This window comes from Chiloscyllium plagiosum, chromosome 5, assembly GCF_004010195.1.
Source record: "Chiloscyllium plagiosum isolate BGI_BamShark_2017 chromosome 5, ASM401019v2, whole genome shotgun sequence".
Taxonomy (NCBI): Eukaryota; Metazoa; Chordata; class Chondrichthyes; order Orectolobiformes; family Hemiscylliidae; genus Chiloscyllium; species Chiloscyllium plagiosum.
In genome coordinates, this window is record NC_057714.1 from 22,907,325 (window position 1) to 22,919,371 (window position 12,047).

The 12,047-nt window shown below is 39.9% G+C and overlaps 1 protein-coding gene across 4 annotated transcripts in view; it reads left to right on the forward strand.

The window, feature by feature from the left end:
* Nucleotides 1–12,047, forward strand: part of cdk6 (cyclin-dependent kinase 6) — a 233,619-nt gene that overhangs the window by 27,639 nt on the left and 193,933 nt on the right. For 3 of the 4 annotated variants that reach the window (XM_043689700.1, XM_043689697.1, XM_043689699.1), the window contains exon 3: nt 7,825–7,854. The exons of the other annotated variant lie outside the window; for it this stretch is intronic. In XM_043689700.1, the coding sequence (XP_043545635.1) occupies nt 7,825–7,854 (30 nt within the window). The remainder of the gene's footprint in view (nt 1–7,824; nt 7,855–12,047) is intronic. 4 annotated transcript variants of the gene reach the window in all.

Consider the following 12,047-nt stretch of genomic DNA (forward strand, 5'->3'; position numbering starts at 1 on the left):
TATCATCAGCCATGATCAGATTTGTTTATTGTCACATGTACCTAAGTATAGTGAAAAACTTTCCTTATGAGCAGTAAGGACAAATCATAGTAAGCAATGATATACAGATCGTAGGGTGAGGAAGAAAAACTTAGGCATATAAGTTATGATGCACAGAGCGTGCGCTAGGCAAGGTCGGCATTATTTAAAGTTAGAGTCCATTCATCAGTCTAATAATAGCCGGGAAGAAGGTGTTCCTGAATCTGCTGATGCGTGTGTTCAATCTTCTTTTATCTTCTGCCTGACGTAATAGGCTGTAGGAGAGCATTACCAGGGTGCAATGGGTCTTTGTTGTTGGCAGCCTTTCCATGGCAATGAGCCATGTAAATAGAGTCCATGGAGGTGGGGGGGCGTTGGGGCATTTGTTTGGAATTTGGCATCACGGTCATGGGTGTACAGGGAGTACAGTCTGAGACAGAGGTCCCATCCTGGTGGGGGGAGGGGGTGGTTCCAGTGTTGTGTTATCATGGAGGTGCAGTTGTCTATTTTCACTGATTGTGGTCTGTGGGTCTGAAAGCTGAAGATTCAGTTGCAAAGGGCAGTGCTGAGACCAAGGTCTTGACGTTTTGAGATCAGTCTAGAGGGATAATGGAATTGAAGGCAGAGCTGTAGTCAATGAGCGGGAGTTTGACGTAGTTGTCCTTGTGCAGATGTTCCAGGGCTGAGTGCAGAGCTAAGGAAATAGTGTCTGATGTGACTTGTTGCATTGATAGGCAAATTGTAGGGGATTGAGGCAGGCTAGGAGACTACAGATTTTGTGTGTGTATGGAGGCTTAAGGGACTAAATGGCCTGTACGTATCTTATGTGCACCCTAATTGTATCCTTTCTCATGAGAAGGAATATGTTTTTAGCATCTATTCTGTCAAATCCTCTTGAAATTGTGTGTCTCTCTCTCAATAACTTTACCTTTATTAAGTTCCAAGGAATATCGGCCCAGCCTGCTAAACCTTTCCTGAAAGACAAACCCCTAATCCCAGTAATCAAATCCAGTGAAACTTCTCTGAATTCATTTCTGTACAAGTGTATGCCTCCTTAATGAAGGTCCCAAAACTGCAGTGCACATTAGATGTGGTCTCAGTAATGTCTTCTGCAGTTGTACCAAGGCTTTGCTACTTTTTGTACTCCATCCCCTTAACAATGAGGCCAAAGTTCTGTTTGCTTTCTTCATTGCAGGTTCCGCCTGTTTGCTGGATTTGTGATTCATGTACAAAGATACCCAAATAGCCTTTTACTACAGCATTCTGTAATCTCCCTCTATTTAGATGAAGTTTTTTTTGTTGTTTTTCTCAAAGAAGGCAACCTCCTATTTTCCCATGTTGTTATCTGCCAAATTGTTACCCACTTGCTTTATCTCTTTGCCAACTCTCTGAATCCTCCTCGCAGCATACTTCTTTCCTTTGTTTAGATCATTTTCAAATTTGGCTGCAATAATCATTCTGCTCATTATTAATATTATTCAATCATTGATTAAAGTTTGTAAATATTGAAACCCTAGCACTAATCCCTGAGGCAGCCACGAGTTTAGTTGACCATCCTGAAAACCTCCCTTTACCTTTTAGTCCTAATACGCTAATGTTAATATGTTACCCCAACATCATAATCAATTACCTTGTTTAGTAACTTTTTTTATGGTATCTTACCAAATGTCCTTTTGGAAATCGAAATTGATTACATCTACTTAGGTTTCTCATTATCCACTCTTTGTATATCCTCAAAGAACTCTAATACATTTGTCAAACATGATTTCCTTTTCAAGAAACAGTGCTGAAAATGTTCACTCTCCTTGATGGTAATTTGGCCTTCTAAATGACTTTAAACTTTTTTTAAAAAAAACATTCTGCTTCCCTTCAACAGTACGAGCCATCCTATTTTGGAATAATTGCTATTTGATCTTGAATATCTTTTGTACTATTTCCTTAATTTTGATTACCTGGTGTTGTTACTCTAATGATCATTGATAGGCACCTGACCCCAATAAATCCTTTTGATAATCGAGTCAGTCAGTTTATTAAGTTTACTTTAAGATTACGCATAAATAAGTATTCCACAGGAAGTGTGTGACAGACCCAAATTAAATGTTTTGCAACTTTCTATTTTTGAGTGCCTTTCAATTTTTAGTTTTGATTTACACCCATGGAATACCTGAATAATTCTTGATTCTAAAAGGTGTCTAATTGCATAGGGGTTGGTTAGCTTAGTTGGCTAAATGGCTAGTTTGTTATGCAGAATGATACCAACAGTGTGGGTTCAATTCCTGCACTGGTTGAGATTACCACAAAGGATCTCATGGTTCTCAACTGCCCCCCTTGCCTGAAGTATGACCCTCAGGTTAAACCACCTCCAATTGCGCCTGTCTAATGTGGGAGCTGTGTCATGGTCTGGTAAAACTGGCAACTTTACCTTTGCTAATTTCATAGTTGTTCTGCAGTCTTGAATATTCTGTTCTCTACTTCTCAGTTCAGTTTCACTCCTAATCTATTGCTGAGTAGCTTACCCACCCAACCTCTTTATTTCACTCTAGATCAGAATCTCTACCCTATGCAATCTGCCTTTTTCCATCTCCAGATAAGGTGTCACGTCATACAGAGTATGTCTTCCAGTTATTTCTATGATACTGCCTAATAAATCTTTTGAGTTCCTGTATCTGTCATTGTCCCAGATCAGAATGTAAAGCAAAGTTGCAATGGGAAGGAGATGCCGGAGATGAAATGCACAGAAAAACAGCAGAGTCACATAAGAATGATGAATGAGGGAGGTTTACTGGGAGAGGTATGTTCAAGGCAGCAATTGGATAAGGACAGAAAGAGCTTTGACATGTGGGGCCATAAAAAGATGCAGTGTACTAAGGCAATTGAGAAATCCCTGTTGGTCATATTTTAATGTCTACTGATTATGAATGTCTTTTGTTCTGACATTTGGGGAAACTGCACCTGTGTAAACCTGTCGTGCTGTACTTTCAGCCTCCCACTTGTATTGGTGCTGCAGGACCTCATTTGTACAACTCCGTGTTACAGAGAACCTTCTATTATTCAAGCAGCTCTTTCTCTGCTTCCTACATTGCTATACGTGTTGTCATTTTGTTAAAAATAGTATGAAAATTGAATAGTATATAAAAGTAGGGGCATACTATGTAACATTAAAATGTTGACTTAATCATTTCTCCATACCCTGCTCTAATATGTGGCCAGTCCTCTAACCCTGCTGCCCTTGGAGATGACCTTTGAGTCTAACTCTACATGTGTAACAGCACAATAAAATGGACTAAAATGTATTTTTACAAGACGCCACTTTTTTTTTCATGCAAGTCTCTAATTCACTGTTCAAAGATTGATGGACTCCACCTCAACAATAGTCCATGGCAGAGAATCTATATTCTAAACGTCTCTTCAATTATTTTCAGAATTGCTACAAATATGTGTCCCCTCATCACCAAATGCAGATGAGTGAACAATCTCGTTGTCTTTGTTACCCCTTCATTATCTCAAAGATCTTTTATTGTCAATCCCTAACCTTAGAAATACAGAATACAAAAGCAGATGTAGGCTATTCAGCACTTCAGGCCTGTTCAGCCATTTAGTATGATCAGGGATGATCATCTGACTTGTTTCCATTTTCTCCCATATCCTTTGATTCTTTTAGTTCCAAGAGTTACATTTTATTATTTCATGAAAGTTTTCAATGTATTTGGCATCAACAGTTTCCTGTGGCAAAAAATTCAACAGGCTCACCACTCTGGGTGAAGTCATTTCTCCTCATCTCTCTCCTAAAAGGTCTATCTCCTATCCCTTATTGTGACCACTGGTTCTGGACTTGCCAGTCATCGCAAATATTCTTCCTGCATTGACCCTGTCCAATCCTATTGGAATGTTAAATGTCTCTGAGATTTCTGTTTAGATGCTATAGGAAAGGGGGCAAGAAAGGTGGGAGAGGGTGGCATTTTGTACCTAGAGAAGATACTTCTGAATAATTGTCCAGTGAAAATATATGGGTAGAAATCATAAATAAGAAAGGAAAGATCACCTTAATGGATTGTACTATAGGTCCCCAGTAGTAATAGGGAAATTGAGCAATAAATAGGTAGGAAGATCTCTGATATATGTAAGCAGAATAAGATATAGGTAAGCATAATTACCTACCACTGTAGGTAATTAGATTAGATTGCCTACAGTGTGGAAACAGGCCCTTCGGCCCAACAAGTCCACACTGACCCTCTGAAGAGTAACCCAACCAGACCTATTTCCCTCTGACTAATCCACCTAACACTATGGGCAATTTAGCTTGGCCAATTCACCCTAACCTGCACATCTTTAGACTGTGGGAGGAGACTCTCACAGACAAGGGGAGAATGTACAAACTCCACACAGTCACCTGAGGCTGGAATTGAACCCCGGTCTCTGGTGCTGTGAGGCAGCAGTGCTGACCACTGAGCCGCAGTGCTGTCCCAGTGGAGAATAATGGGGAATTATAAATTTCCAAAAATTGACTTGTGCTACGATAATGTCAAAGGTTTGGATGGTGAAGAATTTGTTAAATATGGTCAAGAAAATTTTCTTTATTCATATGTGGATGCTCCTGCTAGAGACGGAGCAACACTGAACCTTTTGGGTAATCAAGCGGGGCAGGTGACTGAAGTAAATATGGGATTAACTTTGGATCTCGTTTCACAATGGTAATGGAAAAAGATAAGCCTTCCTCAAAAGCTAAAGTTTTTAATTGGAGTAAGGCAAATTTTAATGGTATTAGACAAGAACTTTCAAAAGTTGACTGGAGTAAACTGTTCACCGGTAAAGCGATGACTGACAAGTGGGAGGTTTTCAAAAGTTTGATGACAAGACTTGAGAGGCATTCTGTTCCTGTTAGAGTAAACAGTAAGGCTGGTAAAATTTAAGGGAAGAATGGATGAATAGAAATGTTGAGGTTCTAGTCCAGAATAAAAGAATCTTATTTTTGATACAGACAACTTGGTTGAATTGAATCTCTTAATCAATATAAAGAGTGTAGGGGCATTCTTAAGAAAGAAATCAGGAAGGCAAAGAGGGGATATGAAATAGTATTGGCAAATAAGGTTAGGGATAATCCAAAGAGATTCTACAAATACATTAAGAGCAAGAAGGTATTTAGAGAGAAGGTAGGACCTCTAAAATATCAAGAAGGTTGTCTTTGTGTTGAAGCCCAGGAGATGGGAGCGATAATGAATATTTTGCATCCGTTTTTACTTTGGAGGAAGAAATAGAGTCTAAAGAATGCAGAGAAATAAATGATGTTTTGAAAACCGTTTTAGAGAATATAAGGGTGGATAAATCTCCAAGACCTGATCTAATGTATCCCAGACCATTGTGGGAGGTAACGAAATTGCAAGACCCTTTGCAGAAACTTTTGCATCATCTATAACAACGGATGGGCTGCCTGATGACTGGAGGGTGGTTAATGTTGTACTTTTTGTTTAAGTAAGGTTATAAGGAGAAACCAGGGAACTGTAGACCTGTGTGTCTGACTTTGGTTGTGGAGAGAGGTGATTATAAACGATAAGATTTGTGGATATTTAGAGAGGCAAACATTGATTAGGGATAGTTAGCACGGTTTTGTGTGAGAAAAATCACATCTCACAAACTTGCTTGATTTTTTTTGAGTAAGTTACCAAAAAGATTGAGGACAGAGCAGTAGTTGTTTATTTGGACTTTACTGAGGGCTTTGACAAGGTTTCACATGGTAGACTAATTAGTAAAGTTAGGTCACATGGGATTTAGGCTGAGCTTGCCATTTTGGATACAAAATTCGTGGTGGAGGGTAACATAGAAAACCTTCTTCACTGTTTACTAAGGTTATGATGGGATCTTGATTGAATGAGTCAAAGTTCAATCTGGATAAATGTGAGGTATTGCATTTTGGTACAACAAACACTAGTAGGGCTTATACAGTTAATGCTAGGGCCTTGGATCGTGTTGTAGAACAGGGTGAAAGTGAGTACTGCAGATGCTGGAGATTAGAGTAGAGAGTGTGGTGCTAGAAAAGCACAGCAGATCAGGCAGCATCCTGCTGTGCTTTTCCAGTACCTCACTCCTGACTCGAATCTCCAGCATCTGCATGAATCACTTTCGCCTTGTAGAACAGGGACCTAGAGATGCATGTACATAATTCTTGAAGTTTGTGTCACATATTGATAGGGTGGCTAAAAAAGGCATTTGGCACACTTGCCTTTGTTGCTTAATCCTTTGAGTATAAGAGTTGGGAAGTCTTGTTCTGCCTGTTCAGGACATTGGTTGCCCAGTTATAGGAATGATATTATTAAGCTGGAGATGGGTCTGAAGAGATTTACCAGGATGTTGCCAGGTATAAAAGGTTTGTGTTACAAAGAAAGGCTGGAACATTTTTCACTGGAGCATAGGAGGTTGAGAGGTGACCTGATAGAAATTTATAAAATAATGAGAAGTGTAGATAGATGTAATGGTTATCTTTTCACTAGGATTTGGGATTTCAAGACCGGGGGAGCACATTAAGGTGACAGGAAAAAGATTTTAAAAATTAGAGGAAATTTTTTTTACCACAAGGTGGTTCGCTTGTAGAATGAACTTCCTAAGGAAGAGCGGATGTGGGCACAATTATAACATTTAATAGATATTTGAATATGTATATGAATAGGAAAGGTTTGGGGGAATATGGACCAGGAGCAGGCAGGTTGGACTAGTTTTAGTTTGAGATTTAATTCAGCTTGGACTGGTTGGACTGAAGGGTCTGTTTCCATGCTGTATGACTCTGACTCTATAATCCATAATTGGATTTTAAATTCTAGAGAATACAATCCTAAACTATGCAGTCTCTCCAATTACGTCAATCCTGCCATCCCAGAAATCCGTCTGGTTAACCTTTGCAATCCCACAACAGCCAAACCACGCTTCCTCAGCTAAGGAGACCAAAAATGCAAAAAAGGTCCAAGTATCGTATTACAAATGCCTTGTACATTTGCATCAAGAAATCCCTGCTCCTGTTCTTGAATCCTCTCATGAAGGCCAACATAGCCTTTGTCACCTTCACCACTTGCTGCATAGTATCCATACTTGCAGCAACAGGTGTACGGGGACACCAGGTCGTCTTGTACCACACCCTTCCCAATTCATTGCTGTTTAGACAATCTGCCTTTTAAAGTGGATAACCGCACATTTACCAACTGATGCTGCATCTGGCACATATTTGTCCAGTTATTTAACTTGTGCAAATCACACTGAAGCTTCTCTGCATCCTCTTCAAACATGACCTCCCATCCCACTTTTTGTCATTGCAAACCTGGAGATATGACACACTATTTCCTCCTCTAAATTGCTAATCTATATTGTGAATAGCTGGCATCCAAATCGTGATCTCTGTAGTACTCCAGTGGTCATTGCCTCCTACTCAGAAAAACATTCATTTATTCCTCCAATCCATAGGAATTGTTCCTGAATCTATAGAATTGTGGAAGATGACCACTAGTGAATCTTCGGTTTCAAGGACTACTTCCTTAAATAGTCTAGATAAAAATTATTAGGCCCAGGGTATTTATATGCCTTAATTACCTTCATTTCCCCAGTACCATTTTCCTGCTATTACTAATTACTTTGTTACTCTTTCCTCCCTGTGTTCCTTTAGTATTTTGGGGATGTTGTTTTTTTGTTTTCTTTTGTAGAAACAAAGCTAAAGTATGTATTTAATTGATCTTCTCTTTGTTCTCCATTATAAATTCACCTGCTCCTCACTGTGGAGACTTGCGTTCAGTTTTTACTAATCTTTTTCTCTTCATCTACTTATAGAAACTCCTTCTATCGGTGTGCATATTACCTGTAAGTTTATTATCTTTTCCTCCTCAATTGGTCTATTTATCTTCATTTGTTGGAAATTAGCCTGCCTAATCCTCAGTTATATTGCTTTATTTTTGGCCCAATTCATATGCTTCCGTGGATTTAGTACTGTTCTTTAATTTCCCTTATTAAACACTTTATTTTTATGCCAGACTGGAATGAATACTTTTTACAGTTTGTCTACGCACTCTAAATGTTTGCTGTTGCCCACTATTATCTTTTAAGAAATGATCCCCAGTTTATCATAGCTAGCTCATGCCTCATTCCATTGTAATTTCCTTAATTTATATTCAGGACCCTTGTCTCGGAAAGAAATGCATCTCTCTCCATATTAATAAAGAGATCTATCCTGTTTTGGTCACTGTTTCCTAAGGGCCCACACGTAGCTAATTTGTCCGTTATTTCTTCCTCATTACATAGTACCCACTAAAGGAAGGCCTTTTTCTCTAATTGATTCCTCAACATATGCATCCATAAAACTATCCTGTATATGTTTTACAATTTCCTTCTGTTATTGCTACTGATTTGATTTGTGTAATGTATATGAAGTTAAAGTTGCCCACAAAAGCCTTTATTACTTGCATCTGTAATTTGCTTTTTAATGCCTTCCCCCAGTATTGCTACTACAATTTTAGGGGGTCTGTATGCAACCCCCTACTATAATTTTCTGCCCCATGGTGTTTGTCAGCTTACCCTGTACAGATTCTATTTCACCAGAGCCAATATGGTTCCTCGTAATCACATTAATTTTCTTTTCAATCAGCAGTGCTGCCTCCTCCTTTTTTGTTTTTGTCTGTCCTTCGTATAAACAGAAAATCCCTGGACATTCAATTCCAATTCCTGGTCACCCTGCAGCCACGTCTCTGTAATCCCCAATATATCATGCCCACTTAAGTCTATTTGCATGACATCCATTTTATTGTGAATGCTCTGCACATTAAGACTTAACTTTTTCACATTCTTGGCCCTGTTCACTGTGGCCCTGCTCAATTCTAGCTCTTGAATTCTTTACCTATTGGCTTTCTTATTTTCCATTTTTGTCTTGTGTTTTAGTCCTTATTTCGATGTAATCTATGTACCTGGAGAGCTTTCCTTTCCCCTACTATTTAAACCTTCTCCACTACTGGAAATGATATACAATTCTCAATTGTCTTAAGCACTAACTGTTTGTCAATGGCATGGCCGTACAGTTGCTTCTGATATAATGTGATAGTTCTGTTTTCGTGTGATCTCGTGTTGTAAGAAAATCCCGCAATAACTGCGCCATTTAAATGAATGGGGCCAGAATTGCTTTATAGCCAATACAGGTAAGGAAAGTTTGTGTTCTACAAATAATGGTCTAAATTCTTCAATTGCATTAAAGCCAATTGGTGTTGAAGAAACAGAACTGACTGTCAATGAATCTAGATGACCCCTTTTTTGATTATTTCATACCATTCACCTAATAGAGTTCCTAAACTGCATGAAATCATGGGGCCTAACCTGAGATTGTGAAAAGGTTAATATAGCCATTTTGCTTTTCTATTCTGTGCTTTAAATTTTGGTTTTCACTGCACATTGATGCAGTCATGCAAATTGATCTTTTACATTCATTTTATAGATTTATCTACTTGTACGGCAAAATTGAATAGTCTTTGTATTTGCAGCATTGGGTGATATGGTGGCTCAATGGTTAGCATTGCTGCGTCAGCATGAAGGACCCAGGTTCAATTCTAGCTGTGGTTGACTGTCTGTCTGGCTCTGTGTGGAGTTTGCACATTTTCCCTATGTGTGGGTCTCTGGTGCTCTGATTTCCTCCCACAGTCTTGGGTGGGGTGTTTCCATTTCCCAACATCTCTGCAAATCCAATTTTTATCCTTCACTCTAATTTATTTTTATACTTCTAACCTGGATTCTAAGACCAGTGCCTTTTATTGTCTTGACTCAGCTGTGATGCAATTGGCATATTTGTTGCTCGTTCTTGGGATCTGTATGTCAGCAGAAATGCCAGTATTTATTGCTCGAGACTGATTCTGGATGGTGGTGAGCTTCTTAAACTGCTATAATCCAATGTGATGCAGATGGACAAACTATTCTTAGGGAGGGATTTCAAGAATGTAATCTGGTAATAATGAAGGAATGGTATAACATCAAGGGGAACTTGCAGGTGATGGTGTTCCAATGCATTTGCTGCCCTTCTTCCAGATAGTGGTTGCATCTCCATTATTGTTGGCATTCACTTTGAGATCTTCCTTGGCCTATATCTGAGTTGCATGCCAGATTACTTATGTCATCAGTGAATCATGGGGAGCTGGATATCTTTTTATTATTTATACAATGAAGAACAGAAAACCAAATGTGCTTGGACACTGATAATATTTTTAAGCATTTCTAGAGAGCAATATTTAATTATGCCTGAAATGTCGATTCTCCTGTTCCTCTGATGCTGCCTGACCTGCTGTGCTTTTCCAGCACCATGCTTTTGACTCTAATCTCCAGCATCTGCAGTTCTCAATTTCTTTAACTATTTAATAATCGCTGAGATTTTTGTGACTGTGGGCCAGCTTATTAACACGACCATATACTTCGAAGTGGCAAAAATAAGGCACCTTAATCAAAGAACTTGAAAAGAACAACAATAAAGTATATTTATGGACAAAGTTCAGCTCTACTTTTATTCAGTTCTGAAGCATATAAAAATTACATTTTGATAATTTATCAGCAATCTAGAGGTTAAAAAATTTGCTTTTTAGTATTTTGCTGTCAGTGTTGTCAATCACCAAGTGTACCCGCAATGGGCGAACAACCAGAAAATCTCTCAGGTGGACACATTTTAGACTTGTACTCAAAACCGTTTCAATGTCAGAAAAGTGACTGTGTTGCCATATCAGTGATGCTTCATTCTTGATTCTCCTACACAAGGATGCATCACTTTTACATCCACTTTGTCAGGTGGCTGTCCAATTACTACTTCACTACTGTGTCCCTGTATGCTCCATGATCACCATCCCCTCGAATTCAGGAACACAGATGACTTTCGTGTTTTACCAGGATCATTTGCTTGCAGGGAGACAGTCATTTCGTGCTCAGGCACAGGATAAGTCTTATGGCTGTTATGCCTGCTTTCTTTGTGTCCACTTGTTTTGCACTGACTTGCAGTTTATCAGCCTCTGTGACTTTGTTTTCTTACCACACTGAGTCTTCCAGTGCTTAGTTACAGACTACCTGTCTGAGGTTTTCATTTTTGTTTAGTACGGAAGGAAATGCAAGCATCTTCTCAAGATAGGATTTAAGGGAGTGGATGTGTACCCGTGCACCACTATACTCCTACACACCTCCAACATGGGTTAGCAGTTTACATGTAAACAGACTACACGTGCTTCATATGTCCATGTGTGAAAATCAAATAGGACTAATTCTTAGTGAGGTGACAGGGGATCATAGAATCTCTACAGTGTGGAAGCAAGCTTTTTGAATCCACACTGACCCTCTAAAGAGCAATCCCACCCAGACCCACCTCGTAATCTATCCCTGTAACCCTGCATTTTCCCTTGCACAGAACACACCAGACGGCCTCCTTCTTTAGAGACCGCAATTTCCCTTCCCACATGGTTAAAGATGCCCTCCAACGTGTCTCGTCCACATCCTGCACCTCTGCCCTCAGACCCCACCCCTCTGACTGTAACAAGGACAGAACGCCCCTGGTGCTCACCTTGCACCCTACCAACCTTCGCATAAACCAAATCATCCACCGACATTTCCGCCACCTTCAAACGGACCCCACCACCAGGGATATATTTCCCTCCCCACCCCTTTCCGCCTTCCGCAAAGATCGTTACCTCCGTGACTACCTGGTCAGGTCCATGCCTCCCTACAACCCACCCTCCCATCCTGACACCTTCCCCTGCCACTGCAGGAATTGCAAAACCTGCCCCCACCCTCCTCTCACTTATCTCTCCACCCTTCAGGCTCTCTCTGTATTTCTGATGAAGGGCTTTTTCAGCACCACTCTAATCTAGACCCTGGCTAATCCATCTAGCTTGCATATCCCTGGACACTAGAGGCAATTTAGCATGGCCAGTCCACCTAACCTCCACATCTTTAGACTGTGGGTGGAAACCAGAGTACCCAGAGGAAACCCACGTGGACACTGGGAGAATGTGCAAATTCCAAACAGACAGCTGCCTGAGGCTGGA